Source organism: Lynx canadensis, chromosome B1, assembly GCF_007474595.2.
Source record: "Lynx canadensis isolate LIC74 chromosome B1, mLynCan4.pri.v2, whole genome shotgun sequence".
NCBI lineage: Eukaryota > Metazoa > Chordata > Mammalia > Carnivora > Felidae > Lynx > Lynx canadensis.
This window is the reverse complement of record NC_044306.2, coordinates 161,218,553-161,242,968: the sequence shown is the minus strand read 5'-3', so window position 1 is coordinate 161,242,968 and position 24,416 is coordinate 161,218,553. Positions and strand designations below refer to the sequence as shown.

At 35.5% G+C, this 24,416-nt stretch overlaps 1 protein-coding gene across 4 annotated transcripts in view; it reads left to right on the top strand.

Annotated features, from left to right (window-relative positions):
- Window positions 1-24,416, top strand: part of EXOC1 (exocyst complex component 1) — a 62,034-nt gene that overhangs the window by 27,996 nt on the left and 9,622 nt on the right. For 3 of the 4 annotated variants that reach the window (XM_030313840.2, XM_030313841.1, XM_030313842.1), the window contains 7 exons: window positions 3,469-3,618; window positions 9,043-9,148; window positions 13,479-13,523; window positions 15,035-15,198; window positions 15,752-15,859; window positions 17,621-17,697; window positions 18,226-18,454. In XM_030313840.2, the coding sequence (XP_030169700.1) occupies window positions 3,469-3,618; window positions 9,043-9,148; window positions 13,479-13,523; window positions 15,035-15,198; window positions 15,752-15,859; window positions 17,621-17,697; window positions 18,226-18,454 (879 nt within the window). The remainder of the gene's footprint in view (window positions 1-3,468; window positions 3,619-9,042; window positions 9,149-13,478; window positions 13,524-15,034; window positions 15,199-15,751; window positions 15,860-17,620; window positions 17,698-18,225; window positions 18,455-24,416) is intronic. The other variant, XM_030313843.2, reaches the window with a different exon arrangement.

The following is a 24,416-nucleotide window of genomic DNA, read 5'->3' as shown; positions in this document are numbered from 1 at the left end:
GGAGGGGAAGGTTTTTAAAAATATTTTTTAATGTTTAGTTTTGAGAGAGAGACTGAGGGTGAGTGGGGATGGGCAGAGACAGAGGGAGACACAGAATCTGAAGCAGGCTCCAGGCTTTGAGCTGTCATCACTGAGCCTGACATGGGGCTCAAACCCATGAACCACAAGATCATGACCTGGGCCAAAGACGGATGCTTAACTGACTGAGCCACCCAGGCGCCCCAGGGAGGAGAAGGTTTTTAATTGAAGAACTTTTCCTGACTCTAGATTAGATAATATAATGTAACATGTAATAGCCTAAGTGAACAGTTTTAGGAGAACGTAAACAATGGTTTGGGGGCATCTTGGTGGCTCAGTCAGTTAAGTCTCTGACTCTTGGTTTCAGCTCAGGTCATGATCTTATGGTTTCATGAATTCAAGCCCTATCTTGGGTGCTGTGCTGACAGCAGGGACCCTGCTTGGGATGCTTGGGATTCTCTTTCTCTCCCTTTGTCTTTGTCTCTCCCAGACTCATACTGTCTCAAAATAAAATAAACTAAAAAAAATTTTTTTAAACAAAAACAATAATTTTGAGTCTTGAATCACTGAGAAAAATTAATGAAAAAGATTGTTTTGGATGATAAGAGATGTCTAATATTGTTATTAATAAAGAATTTTAAAAATAAACCTATGGCAACTGTGATGAGAGATGAAGTATAGTCCAGTGATAATAACTGTATATTTTATTTAATATTATTAATTTTGTTCATATTTATTGTTAAGTCTTTACTTCACAGAAAACATGTAGATGACCAGGCATTCCAAATATATAGAATAGTTCCATTTTTCAACACTGTAGCTCTTAGTCCACAATGATTCTTTTGGAAAATGTGATTGTTTTATATTCAGTCAGCCATTCAAAAAAGAATGTTCACACAGGTCCATGATCCCTTATCCAAAACTATTGGGGTCAGCTGTCCTTTTAGAATTTTTCAGATTTTAGGAAAGTAATATAGTATATATACTGTATATTACATAACCACTCCAGGAGGGTCTGGAGCTGGGCTCTGTGATTAGGGACACAATAGTCCAACACCAAAAAATATGAATAGTTATTCTAAACAGTATAAACAGCCTCATGTCAGTTCAGGTCAGGTTTTGCCATCAAAATAGATTTGACACCAAATTTACACTGAGTTTTCCAAGCTTTTTGTATTTTAGAATTACAGAAAGGGATCGTGGACCTATATACACAGTATACCTTGTATATAATGTCTGTGATAGCTGTGAACTTGTATTGTCTCACCCCTTCTGGTTCTTATTTTGAATTGGTCATCTAGTTTTCTGATTAACTTTTCTGCTATCTCTGGTCAAATTTCCTAAGGTAGATATCAATAAGATTAATCTTAGAAATACATAGGGGCACCTGGGTGGCTCAGTTGGTTAAGCAGCCAACTTCCGCTCAGGTCATGATCTCACAGTTGGTGAGTTCCAGCCCCGCATCAGGCACTGTGCTTACAGCTCAGAGCCTGGAGCCTGCTTTGGATTCTGTGTCTCCCTCAGTCTCTGTCCTTCCCCCACTCACATTCTGCCTCTCTCTCTCTCAAAAATAAACATTAAAAAATTTTTTAAAGAAATCTATTGATTGTTCTATGTAGTTTTATATGTAATTTCTATATAATGGGTCCTTATATTTATTTCCATTTTAAGTTGGGGATATAATCTCACAAGAAGGAAATTCTCCAACAGACTGATTTGAAAGCTTTAATGAAGAAGGAACTCAGATAATGATATTTTATTGATGTGTCTTATACTCCTATCTTTCTTATTCTAAAGGTGCTTCTCAATTACTAGAGAATTCTTTGTTTCCCTCATCCGGGAATTTTTTCTGGATACTGTGTATTTAAAAGAAGTTGTTTTAAAAAGTCCATAACCGGGGCGCCTGGGTGGCGCAGTCGGTTGAGCGTCCGACTTCAGCCAGGTCACGATCTCGCGGTCCGTGAGTTCGAGCCCCGCGTCAGGCTCTGGGCTGATGGCCCGGAGCCTGGAGCCTGTTTCCGATTCTGTGTCTCCCTCTCTCTCTGCCCCTCCCCCGTTCATGCTCTGTCTCTCTCTGTCCCAAAAATAAATAAAAAACGTTGAAAAAAAAATTTAAAAAAAAAATAAAAAGTCCATAACCACTAAGTTCTTATTTTATGTATATAGTAAAGGAAATAAATTAGATAGAAGAAATCTCTTTTAAAAGAATTTAAATTCAGCCAGTTTATGTCAGCTAGTATAAAACACACATAATTGGGTTTAGGTAACTTTACTAGGAAATGAATTAACCAATCCCAGAACTCAGTCACTGTGTCATTTTAACAGAATGATATCAAATAACTTCTGACAAGGCAAATTAGATCAAGTCAGAATGATGTCAAATAAATCTGTCTTTTTTTCCCCTTTCCTTATTCTTGGGAACTAATATTTTCAAGGGGAATCAACTCCTTTAATCTTTCAGCTCTCCATCTCTTAGACCCTGGCTTTGAAGTCCATGACAAATATTGATCCAATGATAGAGAAAGAGAGCTAGATTGTTTCAAAAGAAGGCTGGAGAGATTTTATTGTTTTATATTTTAGATACCAGTAAATAATCGGCATTTGCAATTTTTGAGTCTGCTTAAAATGATTTTTTAGATATGTTTTTAAAAGAAAATGGAAGTGAGACTCACATGACTAAGGTTCCAATTCTTGCTTTCCTTCCTTGCGACCTGAGCAAATCACGTAACTCTTTAAGTTTCAATTTCCTCTTCTAGAAAATAAGGCTGTTGGATCTGATGATCTTCCAGGTCTGTATTTTTCAAAACAAAGTCAGGATGCATCATCTAAGACTGTTTGATAGCTTACTAATTTATTTACATAAAAGGGTTGTCAAGGTCTTAAAATAAAATCATGGTGTATTTATTTAATTACTAGAAAGATTAAAATTATACTATTATTAAGGATTATCCAGGAAAGCCTAGGATATCATCATCTGTGGTGCTTCCTAGTTCTAAAATTCTGTATCCTCTATGTTTTAACTACTGTTTTTAGTATTGTGTATTTCTAATAGAAATACCATAGATGCTGACAATTTGTTTTGAATGACTTCCCTATTTATTGTGTTTCTCAATACAGTTGTATTGTGAAGTTTATTTGCTTGGTAAATTGTAAAATGAGATGGTATGGGAGAGAAGAGCTTGATTAAAACATTTATTTTCAATTCTTTAGAAGATAACATGAGTAGTTTATCAGAGTGCCATTCTTGCATGTTTATGACTATTTATGGTGATAGTGTTCAGTAAGCTTACACAGGATGATAATAAAAGACAAGTAAGTACTTGGTTTTTATCTTGCTTTCTATCTTCCTTTGCTTTTCTTTGGCTACATTTGGTCATTTTTTAGAATTTTCAATTACAACATGTTTCTTTGTACTGCCAATATATTTATTTACTTATTTACTCACTCTAGGGTCATGATCAGAGTTCAACTCTTGCTCAGCACTCTGTTGAGCTGGCTTTACCCAATCATCATCCATTTCATAGAGACTTGCTTCGATACGCCAAGTTGATGGAGTGGCTGAAGAGTACAGATTATGGAAAATATGAGGGACTAACGAAGGTATGAATTTGATATCAATTACTCACCGAGTAGGGAGCATAATCTTCTAGAATCAAGAGGTCATGTATTCAGCTCCCCATGTGACATTTGAAGTATTAGTCATGAAACAGAAAATAATTGAATTTCTGAGTGCTCATTTGACGAGGCAGAACATTTATTTCATTTCTTGGGTAAAGAAGAGCTAAATTTCTAACTCCAGTTTAATATAGTAGTATGTGGTACTGTGGCCTTAAATTTCAGTTTAGTTAAATACAGTAATTATTTCCCGAGTTTCTTTATATGCAATATAGAGAATATGAAGATGTCTAAGTGTGGCATTGCCCTCTAGGAGTTGATAATGTGTTTGATTAAGCAAGTGCAGGTTGCCTCTTTATGAAGCAAGCGTATCACTATTCCAGGCACACAGGGCCTAACAAGCAAGGCCTACTTCTGAAGAACCTTGTATCTGACTGGGAAGAGCAATTATACTTAAAACAATCAGCAAAAAATTAAGTGCCAAACTGAAAATGAGTTTAGAGAAGAGAAATCCGTGTCCTAAAGCCATGGAGGAAAACTTCATGGCAGATATTGGATTTGAATTGAGTTTTTAAATAGTGAGTGGAATTAGATAAACCAAAAAAAAGAGGAAGGGCATTCCAGGGATGGGGAACATGCAGACAAAGGTGGGAAAATAGGACTTTTTTAGGGCAATGAGGATGCAAGCCCATCTGAAGTAGAAATTTCATATTCTGGGGCAGAGAGAAATTATGTTGAAAAAGATAAGCCATGAGACATAAGACCTAACAGCATTCTTCATACATGGGGAAAGACTAGGTGAGGCAAATTAATTAAGAACATAATGTAATAATTCAGATGAAATCCAAATCAGGAAGATAGTGGTAGGAATAGAGAATATAAACCAAAAGAAAGACTCCAAGGTTGGAAGAAACAGGATGATGCCAAACTTTTCTAGGTTTGGAAACTAAAAGAACAATACTATTAACATCAGCAGTTGGAGAAGATGAGTCACTTCATTCATATATGAATTGAGCACCTGCTTTTTTGTTAAGTAAGTGCTAGAGATACAGCACTGAAGGAACCAGGCAAATGTTTGCCTTCTCATAGCGCATGTTGTGGTGGAGAAAGACTGGCAAAAAAGCTAGTTGTATATTAGAAGGTACCATTGAATGTTCTGGAGAAAATAAAGCAGGGAATGCCGGAACTGGGGCAGGTGTAGTTTTAAATAAGGCATCGAGAAGGTGATATTTGAGCATAGATTTTAAAAATAAGCAGGGGTGAGTGGCACCTGGGTGGCTCAGTCAATTAGGCGTCTGACTCTTGATGTCAGCTCATGTCTTGATGTCAGGTTCATGAGTTCAACCCCACATTGGGCTTGACGCTAGGCATGGAGCCTACTTAAAAAAAAAAAATTTTTTTTTAATTAAAAAAAAAAAAAGCAAGGGTGAGGGGCGCCTGGCACCTGGCTGTCTCAGTCAGTACAGCATGAGACTATTGATCTCAGGGTTGTTCAAGCCCCATGTTGGGTGTACAGATTATTTTAAAACTCTTAAAAAAAAATAAGCAGGGGTGAACAGTGGGAGTTTCTTGAGGAAGGCTTTCCAGGCACAGTACAGATATCCTATGGTAAGAGCATGCCTGATATACTGGAGGAGCAATGAGGAGGCCAGTATAGTTGGAGTACAAAGGGCCAGAGACAGGACCTTAGAAGAAGAATGGAGAGAGGTAAAGCAGGGTGGGACAGATGGGACAGATCAGGAAGGGACTGTGTACATTGGTAAGGATTTGGCTTTTACTATGCAGGAGATGGGGGAGGGAGTTTGGGTGGGCTTTGAGCAGTAGAAATACATGATCTAATTTAACTTTAATAAATGGCCATTGTGGCAGGAAGCCATGGATACAATACTTTTCTGGCATTTCTGCTGTGACCTTTAGTATTGAAATTAACCATGTGACTTAGGGAGCTAAAAAATTGCTACCTAATTCAAATATATAAATAGCCATATTTATATGTCAGATATAATAGCAGTTTACCTAAAATTCTAAAAATACCTTGAAAAACAAGTAAAATATTTTATCTATATGTTTTTATGAATTTGGAGTTCAAGACAATAAATTTAAGGTAGAAGCTATTTTAATAGTTAGTAATAATTTAATTATGTGGACAACATGACCTTAAAAGATGTTCTTGAGTTGGAAAGAGTAATGTGTTGTTTCTTGAAGTGAAAACAAAAATATTGAGATTGTTCATATAAAGTCTCTTCCCCTCAACCCATGTGCTTATGACCAAACATTTCCTAACAGAAGTTAGCTAGCAAAATCATCTTATTTTTGCTAGTTTTGCTTGCAGAAATTTTTCCTAGTTTTATTCAAAAAGTGGTGCTCTCTTTTAGAGTGTTTTATAATGAAGATTATTCTTTCTTAGGAAATTAATATTTATACACGAACCCATTTTATCTTCCTACTTACTGAAATAATTATTACAGCTTCCTCTAGTCTCAGGTTCATGCTTTGTGAGAAGGCAGTGGAGTAGGTAGAAATTTATGAGAACTATGATGATAAGAAAAAAGCAGTTGGTACAGTCCTACCAGTATATCAGTATGAACACATTTGGCAATAGGACATTCTTGTAAATCAGTCTTTATGTATTTTCTCTTCAAAGTGCCTTTGCTCATTTAAAGTAAGATCTGACTCCCCTTCTAAACTGAGATCATAAGAAAGGGGACATAAACCTTGGTAAAAAAAAAAAATAATAATACTTTTAAACTATAGTTTTAAAAATGCTTTTCAAAGAGACTATGAATATTCTAAGGTATGTATGTACATCTTATCTGGCTAGCTATTTTAGGTAAGATTATTTTTGTTCCTCAGAATTAGTCTTTTAAGTGTTCTGCAACTCTACTGTTGTGTTATATTTTGTTTTGTTTTGTTTTCATTCAACAGAATTCTGATTTGGAGATATCTTAAAGAAAAGTATTTACAGTACTGGAATTCTTTGCCTTTTGAAGTTTTAGGAGGATTAATATTTTGAATAATTAAACATTATTATATCTCCTTAAGAGTTTTGTGCCAACAAGTGCTTTGTCCCCTAGTCAATATTCAAATAAGTAAAGTAATCAATAAGCTTTTTGCCTAATTGTGTTCTCAGTGAGTATTATTGCCCTATCTTTATATATAATGTAGTATTCATGAATGTAATTTAAATGAAGAAACAAGACAATAGCCAACCTGGCAATGATTTATGGAGTATTCTCTCCTCACAGTATATTTTTGATTGACAATATTAATGAGCTTTTTTAAATGAAATTGACTTATTTCCCAGGAATGTTATTTGATCCTGTGGTTTGAACTTTTGACAGACTGTATTTTACCTCATAATCTAATTTGGTTGCTGAAGGGTTATCACAACCCGGATTTTATTAAAAAGGAAGAAGGAAGAGAGGAATGAAAGAAGGAGAGAAAGAAGGAAACAGACAAACCAGTGCTTCTTTAATAAGAAATAATAATTAAATCCAGATACTGTTTGCACTTGGTTGGGTGTCCGCAGCTCACACTTTTTGGCAGGAACAAAAAAAGCCTGTTTCACATTCTTAAGGGATAAGAATCACAAGGCACTGCCCCAGCTCTACTTATGACTGAGTCTAAGGAAAGCCCTGATTTTTGGTATACATAATTAGAGCTTATGGAAACTATCTCAGCTGCTCGGATTCCTTCCTCCCCAGAACTCTGGCCCCTATCTGTGGCTCTGAGTTATTCATGTGGGGTGATTAATATTAGAGATGGTCTATCCATGCTTGGGTAGGAAATGAGCTCTGCTCTCCTAATAATCTCCTGAGGTTCACAGTCAGTCTTGAAGATTCTCAGACATCTTCTCTCAACCTCCATTCTACATTTGTGGAATTTACCTTTTGGTGTAAAGAGAAGGTAAAATATAGAGACCTCTGTAAGACTACAGCCAGCACAACATAAAGTTGAAGAGACTGCCTGAGACAACAGTATTTAAACTCATGACAGTTAAATTTAAGGTGCTATATACAAGGTGCTAAGAGGCACCTCACGAGAGACTTCCTTCAGAATTTGGTAAATGAATGAACTGATGGTCACACCTGTCTGTGGCCTTTCCCACCAATGAGTTCTGTTACATACTTGGAAAAAAGGTATCGAGTCATTAGAGTTGCATTGGGAAAGGGGATGATTTTCAATAGTCTGTTCTTGTCACTATTTTCTAGATACCAGAGGAGCTGTTTTGAAATTGTTTAAATTGCTTGGGTAGTAATGTGTACTTTAAGCAATTTGGATATTGGAATGCAGTCTGTTATGTTGAGTTATTTAAGTAGAAGCCACTGATGAAGATTTTACAAATTGTGTGAAACTAATTTCCCATTTGTCAACTATTTACTGATTTGCAGTGATCAAGATTTTTATGAGAATTTAAAATTGAAAAAAATGAGACATTGAAAAAGTGTGACAGCCCAATGAAATAGGAATTAATTTTAGGTATATTTTAATTTACATTTTTAATTTTTTTTTTATTTTTTAAAGCTTTATTTATTTATTTGAGAGAGAGCAAGCATGGGCAGAGGAGAGGGAGAGAGAGAATCTCAGGCAGGCTCCATGCTCAGCAATACAGAGCTGATGTGGGGCTTGATCCTGTGATGCTGGGATCATGACCTGAAATCAAGAATTGGACACTTAACCGACAGAGCCACCCAGGTGCCCCAGTTTACATTTGTTTTTAAATTTATGCAAAGATCATGGGAAAGACTTGCCCGTTTGACTAAGTTTTAGTGCAGAGACTATGTGAGAAATATATATGGCCTACAAATTGAAAAAAGCAGGATCTATATACTATGTTTCATCCAAATACTATTTTATAAGGATAATATAAGCTTATAATATTTTATAAGCAATGTAAACCTACTCTAAAACTGAATGTATTAATTTGAAATAATAAAGGAAGCTGAAGCTTAGATTCCCTGATAAATTTAAAAGAATAGCCAAGTATAGATTTTCTGCCATGGATTTATTTAAATTTAGTCCACTGTATATGCATTTAATTTAGGACTTGGAAAATATATGGTCTCCCACTGTTGAAGAATCCTTCCTGAAAGCCTAAAATATTCTTATATCCTAATAAGCAGATATGATGAAGAAATGAGTTTGAATGCTAAATTATAGATGTTTCCATTTGAGCTAGAATAAATCAAATTTGTTTTTAAAAAATAAATTTTTTGTGAAAACTATAACGTGCTAATTAGAATTAAATTAGTTATATTTAATTTATACTTATAATTTTTATAATTTATAATTTATTATAATTATTATAATTAAAATTATTTATAAATATTTAAATTTATAATTAAATTAATTATGTATGTATATATACATATATATTTTTTAATAAGTACCTGTTACTTTTATTTTAAGAATTACATGGATTATTTATCACGACTGTATGAGAGAGAAATTAAAGATTTCTTTGAAGTTGCAAAGATCAAGATGACTGGCACAACTAAAGAAAGCAAGAAGTTTGGTAAGCTAAAGTGTTTTATTTATGACAAATAATTATAAGACTTTTTGAGCATAGTGAAAGAAGATATAGTAGAATTGACGAAAAAGTAAGTCTAATGTGTTGGTTTGATTTATAGATATTTCACAGAACAAATATTTATATCTGTAAATATGGTTTTTACTAAAATTCTGTAGTATATGACTTTGACAGCAATTGTGTATTCATGCCATAAATGAAAGCTTCTATTCATAGATAGCAGTTGACCAGAAAATGAAGTGTGATCTGGTAGAGAAAGTAGGAGGCTAAGAGACACAGTTGAGAGTTCAGTTTCTTCCTAAAAGACCTTTTGTAACAGTTGGGGCAAATCATTGATCTCTAAGTCATTGCTCTTTACAGGGAAATGAAAGTGATTCCTGGCTTCTTACTTCTCACTGGCTATTTTGAACCAAAAAGAAAGTTTGTTTTCTCCCCCATCAAGGGGCTATAAAACCTTCACTCAAATTTCTCCTGTGTTTATACCTTATTTTCCCAAAGAGATATTTCTCAAGCATGTTGTTTTTTGTTGCTTCTAAATATGTTAAGTCGACAGAAACATGTTTGAAAGGATAACCAGTGAAAGTATCAAGTTACAAGGAAGGTGATTTGCTGAGGCCACATTCTGCTCTTGCATGTACCCATCTCTGGAGTTCCTTTTGGATGGAGTTCTGTGCCTATTCAAGTCAAAACCTGGCCTTAAATGGCTACAATGTGTACTCAGTGTGTCTGCATAGTTCCCCTTTAGAATAATGAGTTTAGCATTTGCTTGTTGAAAGGAGCCTATGCCCTAAGCAACTTCTGGTAAACAGGAGACAGGATTGAAATTGATAGCACATCTTTCCATTCTTTTCTTTAGGACAGAGAAGACTGTCTTTAGTGGGTAATTATCTGGTAATTCATTGTTGTTGTTGTTTTTAACACTAATATATTGATTATACTAGTCCAGACTTTTGAAATGTTTTGAATCTGTGTACAAATATGTTATACTTAGGTAAAGATACTGATGAGAATCTTGGGACAATAGGCTTTTGGAAACAGAAATGCTAACTCATCCTAAAGGTTAATTGTTCTTAAACAGCAGTGTGTTTATATCCTTGTTAATGTTTCACTGTGGATATGTTATGCTTTTTTTTTTAGTAAGCAGCATATTAATTCAGTTACATGTTTAATGTTTTCATTTAGTATATTTGTCACCACTTGTTAGTGAACCATTTTATTTTGAGAGAATTCTTCTACAGTTATATGAAAACAGGAGGCAAAAGGGAAATCTTTCTAAAATTATCTCTTTAGGAGGTCATTAATCCCAGTATCATAATAGTTTATAAAGCCTAAGATTCACACTGAAATAAATGACATAATAAAAATATAATTTAAATCAAGTATAATAGTATCTTAATGGTTTCATTGCATTAACTTGAAAATTAATTTTTTTTTACTCCTAAGAAGTTCTTAAATTATCTTGTTTAAAATATTTTTAAATTAGAAGTTTAGAAGGCACTTTTATAATTTTAAAACATCATTACAATTATATCTCTTCTTATGTATCAAATTATAACAGGAGAGTAATTTGTGATGGTTGATGGTACCAGAAGATTAGTTTCAGTGATTTTGATATCATTAGCTACAAGAGAAAATAAACTAAATAATAAACAATTCAGAGGACAAGTTAAATACAGATGACTTAAGAAATTCTAAATAAGGTAGAATGAAATTTTTTAAAGTGCCTTTTCAATGATTCAAATTATGTTTAAATCAATTTTTTTTTTAATTTTTTTTTTTAACGTTTATTTATTTTTGAGACAGCGAGAGACAGAGCATGAACAGGGGAGGGGCAGAGAGAGAGAGAGAGAGAGACACAGAATCTGAAACGGGCTCCAGGCTCCGAGCTGTCAGCACAGAGCCTGACGCAGGGCTCGAACTCACGGATCGTGAGACCATGACCCGAGCCGAAGTCGGACACTTAACCGACTGAGCCACCCAGGCGCCCCAGTTTAAATCAATTTTTCATAGTAATTATAATTAAAATAGAAACCTGTAGTTTGGGAATAACTTTTACATGAATCAAAAGTAATTATAAATAAAATTTAAGTATTTTTGTTTTTTACTTGTTCTGAAACTGCTGGGTCAGAATAGAAAGACTGAACGTACTTTACAAAAGGAAAGGTATAGTCAATATAGTCATAAAGATTCAGGGGAATACTCTTTGAACCACTCTTAACTCAACTTTAACATCACTTTAGTTCAAATAATTCAGAATAATGTTAAAATACCAGTAAATATCTTTTCTTTGTGATAGGTTTTTATGTAGGTCATTGCCTTTTTTGATTAATAGATTTACTTTGATAAAACTCAGACGCATGGAATTTTCCCCCAAGAATGATATTTTGGTGGCGTTTTCTCCCCTTTGTATTCTACAAATGTACTTAATGCAATGGCAGGCAAAGGAAATTTAGTAATTATTTTTTAAATTACTAGTTTTTTTTTCTATAGCTAAGATAACACACATACATATTATTTTAGTCCATTGGACATATACATTTGCATAATTAGTGCCTCCCTTGTATTTAATCTTCCAAAATCTTAGAAGTGGTATGTCAAAATTATTTTTCATTCTGTTTCTCCACTAAGCTAAGAATCTTGTTGATTCCTAAAGGAGACTTGAATACAAGGCTGAATTCAGTGCTGGCTAGAAAATAATAAATATTAATTACCCATTATGTAATAAGCACTGCTAGGTACTGAGAATGCAGCAATAAGCAAAGACCCTACCTTCGTGAAGTTTACAGTCTAGTGGGGATTATTTAAAGATATTTAAAAGGTTACTTGAATATTGTTGCTTTTTTGCTGATAAATAATGTAAGCTTTTGTGAACCCCAAATTATAATTAAGTGACCTTACTAGTAACTACATAATTTATTGGCTACCAAAAAAAAAGTGTATGAAGTGTCAGGCTTTGCTCTGAAACTGGTGAACTTAGTATAGTCACACCCTAAGGCCACCAGAAGGTACTGTTCTGATTGACCAGCTAGCAGCTCCAGCAAAACCCCTGCTTGCCACTTTAGTGTCCAGCCTTGTTATTTCATACTCCCTTGAGCTTATGCAGCTAGGGCTGGAACGATATATATATCCCTGGTATGACAAGGTAGTTGTTTTTACTCAGGCTTTTGCCTTGAAGTTTGGCAGGGATAGTGACAGTTGACACATTATTCTCTGTTTTTGAAATATTTCTAGATTATAGTTATATTCTTTTAATTTTCTCTTTCATTCTGTAATTTCTTTGCCTTTCACATTAACTTCAAATTTGAGTTTAGAATTTTTCACAAGATGATCTCTACAACTGATCTAATAAATATTATATAGAGAGAAGTTTTAGAATAAAAGAAATGCCAAATGACCCTAAAGGAACTCAAATTCCTATATTAAACCTGTCCCTTTGGCTTTACCTTTCCATCCTCCCATCTCCTGATAATTAGTATTTTGATAAATACTTTTCATCCTAGGTGTTCACAAAGCCAGCTACTAAGTAGTTCAGCTTTATATTTTCAAATAATTTTAAAGCCCCACTCAGGTAATTTTTTATCAGATGTAGTATAACATTATGTAGTACCATGGAGACTCAGGAGTTTTCAGGGAGCAAGATATGCTCTTAATGTCTGAGTCTGCAACTTCATTCTAATAAATTTCCATTGTATTAAACTTTTACCCAACCATATGATCTCACTCATACGTAGAATTTAAGAAACAAAACAAACAAGCAAGGGAAAAAGACAAACCAAGAAAGAGACTCTTGATTAAAGAGAACAAACTGATGGGTTACCAGAGGGGAGGTGATAGGGGGATGGGTGAAATAGGGGATGGGGATTAAAGAGTATACTTACTATGATGAAATAAAATAAAATGATTTTTACAAAATTAAAAAAAAAAAAACCCACTTTTACTTGAACTGTGTTTTTTTTTCCTAAAACCAAAACTTACAAATGTAGTCTTTTAAATTTAAATATACTAGCTGCATAAACTTAAAAAAAAATCATTTAAAAGTGTTGGGAGTGGGGGCTGACAAATACAGATTTTTTTTTTACCTGAATATTTGAATAAAAACAATACATTAGACTAGTAAAGTTTTTTTCTCTCAGAATTTGTCAACCAGTAGCTGACCCAACTAAACATATGTTGCACCTCTTGTTACTTGATGCTCATGGTTCTTTGCATGTGTCTTTTAAACTAGAGCTTTAACTTCCTCTTGTGCATGGTTTGTGCAAATTGCAGTTTATTAACTTGTCTTTGTCTTTGATGCTTGCAACCTAATCCATCACAGCTACACTGCCTCGAAAAGAAAGTGCTGTCAAACAGGAAACAGAGAGTGAGTATGCTTAGTGTATTAGTAGGTATTCTCAATGCATGTTTGTTTAATGTCTAGAAATTAGTTTTTTGTCTTGACAAAAGTTACACCAAAAATATTAATTGCTCTGAGTTGCCAGGTGTTGATTGGTGAAAGAAAAGCAACATGATGGTAGTGGTATGGCTACATTCAAGAAATATAGTTAAAAATATATGGTGGGCAGTCAGGAATTTGTGAAAGGCTTAACCATTCAACTTCTGTTTTCAGGCTGTGTTTAAAAACTATAAAAATTCTTACAGATATGGTCAGATTTTGCATAATGAAACTGAAGTTTATGTCTTTAATTGTCCTTATTGTATCTTTATCTGTCCCTTCTGACCATCAGTAAATAATACAGGTTAACTGAGAAATATTTTAGAAGATTAAAAATAATTATTTATATTCAATTCTGAATAAAAATATTACATTTTCTTATAAAAATGTAAGCCTTTAATGCCTCGATGTATGTAGAATGTTGTCCAGCCACATTGTTCTCATTTTTCCTCATGGTTATGATGGATACCTATGTTTATAGCTAACCAACGATGTCCCATATTATATAGTTCATGGTGTATGTATTATATTTTAGTTGTATTTTAAATGTAACAAGTTTCCAGGGTTGTTGTTGTTTTCTCTCTTCATTTTGTTTATTTTTTATTATTTAAAAAAAATTTTTTTTAATTTTTTTTTTGGAGAGAGAGAGCAAGAGTGAGCATGAGTGGGGGAGGGTCAGAGAGAGAGTGAGACACAGAATCTGAAGCAGGCTCCAGGCTCCAACCTGTGGGCACAGAGCCCGATGTGGGGCTCGAACTCACAAACTGTGAGATCATGACCTGAGCTGAAGTCAGATGCCCAACCGACTGAACCATCCAGGTGCCCCCATTTTGTTTAGTTTTTGAAGAACTGTAGTTAATCAGTTCACTTACTATAAAAGCAGAGTTTCTGGGTTCAGGAATGTGTTATGTCGACTCATATGTAATTGACTTTTTATAGGGCAAGAGTGATCAAGTATCGGCAGTTTGTATGGTTCAATCCAATATTTTCATTTTTAATGCGGAGACAAGTAATAATTGGGATATGGCTGTTTTCTTCAGAAATAAAAATGTCATGTTAGCCAGTACACTAAGGAGTCATGGACCTTCATCCATTTTCATGTCTTTTGAGTAAGAAGGAAATCTTCATCTAGTTTAGTCTAGAAATATCAGACAACTTTGGTGAGACTGGGCAGGGTATAGATCATGTGATCTCTAAGATCCCGTCTAGTCCTATTCTGTGGATCTGTGTAGTTTTGCTGTTCTTACAATATACTCAGGGATAGGACACAAACATTAATGAAGGAGCAGGACACTGTACAGCCTGCCCCATGTGGTAGACTTGTGTGATAACTAATATGAGCACTGGAAGATGAAGACAGTGGAGGAAAGAGCCCTGGTTTACGCTATGGGTCTTTTATTCGTGAAGGTCACAACTTTCAAAGTTTTATTATTTCTTAGGTCTTCATGGAAGTTCTGGGAAATTAACTGGATCCACTTCTAGTCTAAATAAACTCAGTGTTCAGAGTTCAGGGAATCGCAGATCTCAGTCATCTTCTTTGTTGGATATGGGAAACATGTCTGCCTCTGATCTCGACGTTGCTGACAGGACCAAATTTGATAAGGTAAAATAAAATAACAAGTACTTCTTAAACATTAACATTAGTTTTCTAACAGCAGTTTGTAAGTGTGTTCAAAAATTTGGGCTCTGTTGTCTCTTAATTAACTATATATTACTTTCCAATTGGAATCTGAAAAAAGTGCTAGTCAAATGGCAACTGAAATGTGTATTATCAATTCATTGACTTTTAACAGCTTTATTAAAATTTACTATAAATCATTAAGTGCTTGTATCTTAAGTTCTTTGAGCCAACTACAAAGTAGAGAGGAAATAATAGCTTTTATGAAGCTAAATTATTCTCAGCAGTGCATTAAGTTTAAAAAGTTTATCTCTGTGTTCCTCTTTCTAGATGTCAAGTGAATAATTGTTGTGAGTTTTATTCTAGGTATGTCTGGCCCTGTTATGCCTTGATCCTTCTGCTTCGTCCTATCAATCTTGGAATAGTTTCTTTTGGAATTCTATTGAGATTATTATAGATAAAGCATCTGTGGTCCCTAAGTGCATTGAATGTGCATGATTTTTTAAGCATTTGGTGCAGTTAATTTTGTTTTCTTCAGATCTTTGAACAGGTACTAAGTGAACTAGAGCCCTTGTGTCTGGCAGAACAGGACTTCATAAGTAAATTTTTCAAACTACAGCAACATCAAAGTATGCCTGGAACAATGGTATGGCTCACATTTATTTATTGGCTAATATTTATGATCTGTAGCATAATTGGCCTTATTAATTTATTGTCACAATTTCAAATCAGAACAGAAAAAGAAAAAAATTTACGATGTAAGGATGTTTTCAATAATTTTTATCATATCACGAGATATCACATATCACAGTGATAGACTTTGAACATCTAATTTAATACTCCAGACTGTCTTAGGCTTAAATATCCTCTAAATTAGTGAGGGTGGAAAATGTCTGAATATAAGACATTTTGTAAAAGACATTATTCAAAAGAAATTTTAGCATTTTAGTAGTCACCAAGAAAAAATATAAAAAAAAAAAAAAGATATTTGAGTATATAAACCATGGTCTAGGAAAAAAAAAGAAGAAGAAAGAAAGAAGCCTCAAATCTGAATCTTTCTTATGTCTTTGCTACTAACTAGCATTAAGACCTTAAACCAATTGTTTAATCCCCAGTTTTCCTCATCTGTACAAGAATATAATAATAATGCCTGTTTAGCATGCCTCTCAGGTGGCATAAATGTAAGAAAATAAAATGAAAGACTGCTGCAATATTTTGAAAAACTTAAAAGCACAATGCAAATAATTTTTTTTTTAAAGTAGGCTCCATGCCTAGCATGAAGCCCAGCACAGGCTTGAACTCATGACCCTGAGATCTAGAGTTGGATCCTTAACCGACTGAGCCACCCAAGCGCCCCAAATAAAGTGATTTTTTTTTTAAGTTTATTTTAAGAGAGAAATGGCGCAAGTTGGGGAGGGGCAGAGAGAGGGAGAGAGAATCCCAAGCAAGCTCCACACCACCAGCATGGAGCTCAACATGGGACTCAACCCCGTGAACTGTGAGGTCGTGACGTGAGTTGAAATCAAGAGTCGGATGTTGGGGCGCCTGGGTGACTTAGTTGGTGAAGCGTCCAACTTCAGTTCAGGTCATAATCATACTGTTTGTGAGTCTGTGCTGACAGCTCGGAGCCTGGAGCCTGCTTCACATTCTGTGTCTGCCTCTCTCTCTCTGCCTCTCCCCTGCTCGTGTTCTGTCTCTCTCAAAAATAAATCAACATTAAAAAATTTTTTAAAAAGATGTATGTGTCTCCCTCTCTGTGCTCCTCCCCCACTCATGCTTTGTCTCTTTCTGTCTCTCAAAAATAAATAAACATTAAAAACAAATAATAGTAAATAAAAAATAATAAAAGAGTCGGATGCTTAACAAACTGAGCCACCCAGACACCCCAATGAAATGATTTTTAAATTAAGGTCACCTTAAAAAACAGAACCAACATAAAAAGCAATCTAAAATGAATGTTGTTGTAGATGATGATGGTAGAAATTTGCTTATTTGTTAGCCTCTAAGAATTTTTAATAGCATTTTTTAAATGCCAGAGTTTTATTTGAATGATTGATGAGATTTCTTTAATTTTTAAAATTGTCTTAAGAGTTTTTTCTGGTTTTTTTGAGCTGCTCCCCCACTCCATTCCCACACCCGCTCTGAGCCTCCTGTATCTCCTCTGTCCCTGCTTTCCCCTCCTGTACCCACACACAAGCACAACTCAGCCTACAATAATTCTCAGATCAAATCTAAGAGCAAAACATCTCATAAACATTCTTAAGCAGCATACTAAATTATACAGTTTTAAAAATCATTGGTTTTCATAATGTATTCTCTCCTAGGAATTTTAAGACTGAGCAGGCTTTTGCTATATAGTCAAATTGTTGGTCTTTTGTTATGTAAAGTACCTGAATAATTTTTGCAGACTGAAGCAGAGGACATAGATGGAGGAACATTATCCCGGCAACATAATGCTGGCGCGCCACTGCCAGTTTCATCAGAGTATGTGTTTGTTACTATCTGTCATTTCTTTGGGAGGAAAAAAACCTTAAAATTGAGCCTCGGGGAATGCCACTCCAATGGCCGGGAGGTGGCGGTGGGGGGGACCAGATGACTCTGGTAATGTGACTGTACTCAGAGCACTGACACATGTACCTAGTGTCTTCTTGACGTCTTACTGAGTTAAAATCAGTCCTGACTCTTCTTTGCTCTGGTAATCACAAAAAAGTGCAATCAATTTTGATGTTTGCTGGTAAGAAGTAGCATTTGAATTGCATATTTCTCAGAAATTACAAAGCACATTTCAGGATCCAGCTTTACAAATGACATCAAGTTATGTTTTGAGTAATAAAACTTAACTTCAAAAAAATATTTTTATGTTGGAAACTGATGTAGAATAATTAGTTCGTCATTTTTGGACATTTTTAATTGAAGTAATAAATTTTAGTCATTCTGTATGTATGCAGTGGATTAAAGTTAAAGATGAAAACACTTGAAACTTGTAATCTGTTTTGTATGTTTTCTGAACAGAAAAGATATGATCCGCCAAATGATGATTAAAATATTTCGCTGCATTGAGCCAGAACTGAACAACCTAATTGCGTTAGGAGACAAAATTGATAGCTTTAACTCCCTTTACATGCTTGTCAAAATGAGTCATCATGTGTGGACTGCACAAAATGTGGATCCTGCTTCTTTCCTGAGTACTACATTGGGAAATGTTTTGGTGACTGTCAAAAGGAACTTTGACAAATGCATTGTAAGTTTTTTGGTTTTTTTTTTTTTTTAAGTAACTTAGAGTTCTAATGATTGCAAAAATAGGTAAATGTATTTAAATCAAGAGATTTTCAGCTTGCCATTGGGGGATCTGCTCTTCACATCCCTCAAAGCCCTGAAGCAGGGTGTCGGCTGCAATTTATATGAACAGAGTTTGATGATACTATACTGGCTACTTTCCCTTCTACACTTTGAATCTTGGCAAGTTCTGGAGCCCGTGGCGTAGAGGTAGCAGCTGCTTCAGAGATCCACTAGGTCAACTGAAATCTCAGTTAACTGGGGCACCTGAGTGGCTCAGTTGGTTAAACGTCTGTCTTTGGCTCAGGTCATGATCTTGTGGTTCATGAGTTCGAGCCCCGTGTCGGGCTCTGTGCTGACAGCTCAGAGCCTGGAGCCTATGTCTCCCTCTCTCTCTGCCCCTCCCCAACTCATACTCTGTCTCTCTCCCTCTCTCAAAAATAAACATTAAACAAAAATAAAACACTAAAAGAAATCCCAGTTAACCAATTAGGGACCACAGATCACATGAAACGGCTGAAACTATCACTTAGATTTATTGTTGTTGTTGTTTTTAAAACATATTCTAATAAGAAAATTAATAATTGGATTATTTTAGTTGTTTAAATTTTTATTTAATTAGTTTTATTAGTTTACTAGTTTAACAGCTGTAATTAATAATCATATTGTTCTATTTTAAGAATACATTGTTCTTATAATAACTTCCAGTAATCATTATTTTCTTCCTTCTAGAAAAAAAGAAAAATTATTAGCTATATTTGTCTGCTAGGTTTTGGTAAGTTTGTAGGTATGAACTGGGCTGTGCCAGGTTCCAAAATAAAAGGTTCATTTTATTAATGTAGCTAATATGTAAAATTTGATGGCTATCATTTGAATATTTCTACTATGTAACCTCTAAGATATATCCAGTTCTTGAATACCCATAAAATAATGGGAGATAAAAACATTAAGGGCAATTAAAAGCCATATTATTCTTACACTTTTTAAAAATAATATTTATTGAGTTTTTAAAGTATGAAGGCAGTATGTATGTGTTCACTATAGAAACTTAAATGTCACCTCAATAGACTTTGTTAATCCTCTTTCCTTACCACATGATTTCACTTGGGATTTTAAATACTTTGAAATTTGACCACTTAAGGCTTATCCTCTTCCCTCTTCCACCTTCCCCAGAGGTGATGATAAACTTGGAGGTTCTGACCACAAGCTGAGAGCCAGAGGGAAAAGGAAGAGCTGCTGAAGACTAAGATAATGAGTCCTGTGTGACATAGCAGGAACACTAAGTCATGAGAACACTATGCATTTCCAGATTATGAAGGCTTTGTTGCTTTTATTAGTAAAATATAACTTTATCTATCTGTCTATCAGTCCATCTGTCAGTCCAACAGAACATAATTGTTAAAAGCCTAGGATGTAGTGTCAGGTAAATGTAGATGTGGGTTCAAATGAAGTGCTGAGCACACTGCCTTGCACAGCAATAAGGCCTTACTAACTGATGGTTCATAATGGCGGTGGTGGTGCTCACGCTGCTGCCAGTGGTAGTAATTAATAATAGTTTATTAAAGAATGTTCATGTTATTCTCAAAACAGAGCAGTGGAGAAACAAAGCAAAATTAACTTAGACAAAGGTGCAAACTCAAATATTTTCTCATAAAATTGCATATATTTCTAAAGGATCTATCTTTTGTCACTATAGGGAAGGATAGTTCCTTCTGCCACCTCTCATCTCTGTGTCTTATTTTAACTCCTGTCTTCTCAGTGTCTGGTGGATTGTGTGTACTCCATAAGTGTTCTATGTTTTGGTATTTGGGACAAGATTAGGACCTAAGGCAGACCTTGAATGGGTCTGTTTGTATTGAGCCAAAAGCATGAATGTCAGATGGCTGTAGAAAATGGGATAGCGCCTGTGTTTGGCTCTTCATTTGGTGGCCAAGATCAAAGTATCTGGTGTTCTTCAAAGAACAGGACTAAGAAAGCTAGCCTAGCCTGAACTAGAGCTAAAATAGGAAGTAAGTGACATATCAAGTACTACCAAGCTCGGCTCTGCGGTCCTATACATTCTTACCTGTGCTTAATTTGCTTTCCAGGATTCCTCACTTTAGTAATGCGATTTGCGCCCTTAAACCTTTGAGAGTGATGTGATTTGGTTAAGTTGCCAAGAACAAAGCACAGATAAGCCTCACATGCTATGTGCCTCACATCAAAGTTATAGTCTTAATCACCGAGTAACCTCTGTGTTGAGTAATAAGCTTCAAGTAATGTGTACAATGAGCTTGAGAGAAATTTTATTTTTATAAGATTTAGTTCATTGATGGCTCTTTTTTTTATTTTACTTTTTTATTTTTTAAAATTTACATTCAAATTAGTTACCATATAGTGAAACAATGATTTCAGGAGTAGTTTCCTTAATGTCCCTTACCCATTTAGCCCATCCCCCCTCCCACAACCCCTCCAATAACCCTCAGTTTGTTCTTCATATTTATGAGTCTCTTCTGTTTTGTCCCCCCTCCCTGTTTTTATATTATTTTTGTTTCCCTTCCTTATGTTCACCTGTTTTGTCTCTTAATGTCCTCATATGAGTGAAATCATATGATTTTTGTCTTTCTCTGACTAATTTCACTTAGCATAATACCCTCCAGTTCTATCCACATAGTTGCAAATGGCAAGATTTCATTCTTTTTGATTGCCGAGTAATACTCCATTGCATGTATATATGTGTGTGTATGTGTGTGTATGTGTGTGTGTACCACATCTTCTTTATCCATTCATCCATCGATGGACATTTGGGCTCTTTCCATACTTTGGCTATTGTCGATAGTGCTGCTATAAACATGGGGATGCATGTGTCCCTTCAAAACAGCACACCTGTATCCCGTGGATAAATGCCTAGTAGTGCAATTGCTGGGTCGTTAGGGGAGCTCTATTTTTAGTTTTTTGAGGAACCTCCATACTGTTTTCCAGAGTGGCTGCACCAGCTTGCATTGCCACCAACAATGCAAAAGAGATCCTCTTTCTCTGCGTCCTCGCCAACATGTGTTGTTGCCTGAGTTGTTAATGTTTGCCACTCTGACAGGTGTGAGGTGGTATCTCATTGTGGTTTTGATTTGTATTTCCCTGATGATGAGTGATGGGGAGCATTTTTTCATGTGTCAGTTGGCCATCTGGATGTCTTCCTTGGAGAAGTGTCTATTCCTGTCTTTTGCCCATTTCTTCACTGGATTATTTGTTTTTGGGTGTTGAGTTTGATAAGTTCTTTATAGATTTTGGATACTAACCCTTTATCTGATATGTCATTTGCAAATATCTTCTCCCATTCTGTCGGTTGCCTTTTAGTTTTGCTGATTGTTTCCTTCGCTGTGCAGAAGCTTTTTATTTTGATGAGGTCCCAGTAGTTCATTTTTGCATTGATGGCTCTTTTCTTAAATGAATGCATTGTTTCTATTCTACGAGTTACAAAGAAAAGACAAATGTCATTTAGAATATTTCCTTTTTTTTTTTAATGTTTATTTATTTTTGAGAGAGAGTGTGAGTAGGGAAGAGGCAGAGAGAGAGGGAGACACAGAATCCAAAGCAAGCTGCAGGTTCTGAGCTGTCATCACAGACCTGCTGTGGGGCTCAAACTCATGGACCGTGAGACCATGGCCTGAGCCGAAGTCAGACACTCAACCGACTGAGCCACCCAAGGTGCCCCTAGAATATTTCCTTTTAATATTTAAGTATATTCATGCTATAATTACATCCTGTGCATTTTAATACCCCGCTGGGCGCACCGGGGTTGCTCAGTTGGTTAAGCTCCAACTTCGGCTCAGGTCGTGATCTCACGGTTTATGATTTCGAGCCCCGCATCAGGCTCTGTGCTGACAGCTCAGAGCCTGGAACCTGCTTCTGATTCTGTGTCTCCCTCTCTCTCTGACCCTCCCTCACTCACGCGTGCTCTCTCTCTCTCTCTCTCCAGAAAATGAAAAAACATCTAAAAAAATTTAAGTGCCACACTAAACAAAAATCTTCATGCAGTTTAATAACAACCATAGACCAGCATTCTAAATTAGTGCTCACTGTGTACCAGATGCTGATCTAAGCACCTGGCACACATTATCTCATCTAATCCTCACAACCTCCTCCCTGCTACATAAGGTAGATGCTCTGAGACGTTATGTTACTTTCTCCAGGTCAAAGTAATAGAGTTGGTATTCGTACCCAGACAGTCTGGTTCCAGTGCCTACAGTCTTACACTACCCTCTCTACTGCATTCATTTTTACTCTTCACAGTTATCAATACTGATAAATAAATATTGGAATACAAGAATACCTCAGAAATATTTCAGCTTCAGCTGGGCTAGGCTACCACAATAGAGCTAGTATTACAGTAAAGCCAGTATTGCAACAAAGTGAATGCACATGAATTTTTTGGTTTCCCAGTACATATAAAACTTATTTTTACACTATAATATAGTCTATTTAATGTTCAATGTCTAAAAAACAATATATATAATATAAAAATATTTTATTTCTAAAAAATGCTGACCATCATCTGAAATTTCAGTGAGTTGTCATCTTTTCTCTGATGGAAGGTCTTGACTCCAGGTTTATGGCTGCTAAGTGATCAGGGTGATGATTACTGAAGGCTGGGGTGGCTGTGTCAGTTTCTTAAAATAAGACAACAATGAAGTTTGCCCCATAAATCAACTCTTCTTTTCACAAACAATTTCTCTATAGCATGGGATGCTGTTTGATAACATTCTATCCACAGAACTTCTTTCAAAATTGGAGTCAGTCCTCTCAACCCTGCCGCTGCTTTATCAACTAAGTTTATGTAAATTCTAAACTTAGTTCTAAATCTGTTGTTGTCATTTCAACAGTCTTCACAGCATCTTTAACAGAAGTATGTTCTATCCCAAGAAACCACTTTCTTAACTCATCCATAAGAAGCAACTCATCTGTTAAAGTTTTATCATGAGATTGTAGCAATTCAGTTACATCATCAGGCTCCACTTCTAGTTCTCTTGTTATTTCCACCATATCTGCAGTTACTTCCTCCACTGAAGTCTTGAACCCTTCACAGTCATCCATGAGGGTAGAAGCATCTTCTTTCAAACTCCTGTTCATGTTGATGCTTTTGACCTCTTCCCATGAAACACAAATGTTCTTATTGGCATCTAGAATGGTGAATCCTCTTCAGAAGGTTTTTTATTTATTTTGCCCAGATTCAGCAGATACAAAATCAAAAATATTTTTCTTTTTTTTTTTATTAATTTTTTTTTAACGTTTATTTATTTTTGAGACAGAGAGAGAGACCGAGCATGAACGGGGGAGGGTCAGAGAGGGAGACACAGAATCCGAAACAGGCTCCAGGCTCCAAGCTGTCAGCACAGAGCCCAACGCGGGGCTCGAACTCACGGACCGCGAGATCATGACCTGAGCCAAAGTCGGCTGCTTAACCGACTGAACCACCCAGGTGCCCCCAAAATATTTTTCTTAAATAATAAAACTTGAAAGTTGAAATGATTCCTTGATCCATGGGCTGCAGAATGGATGTTGTGTCAGCAAACACGTAAACACCATTAATCTCATTGTGCATCTCCATCAGAGCCCTTGGGTAACCAGGTGCGTTGTCATTGAGCAATCATATTTTGAAAGGAATCTGTTTTCTGAATAGTAGGTCTCAACAGTGAGCTTGAAATAGTCCATAAATCATGTTGTAAACAGATGAGCTATCATCCAGGCTTTCTTATTCTATTTATAGAGCAGAAGCAGAATAAATTTGCATAATTCTCGAGGGCCCTACGATTTGGGGAATGGTAAGTGGGCATTGGCTTCAACTTAAAGTCACCAACATTAGCCCCTAACAAGTGAGCCTGTCCCAAGGCTTTGAAGCCAGGCAGTGATGTCTCTGTACCTATGAAAGTCCTAAATGACATCTTCTCCCA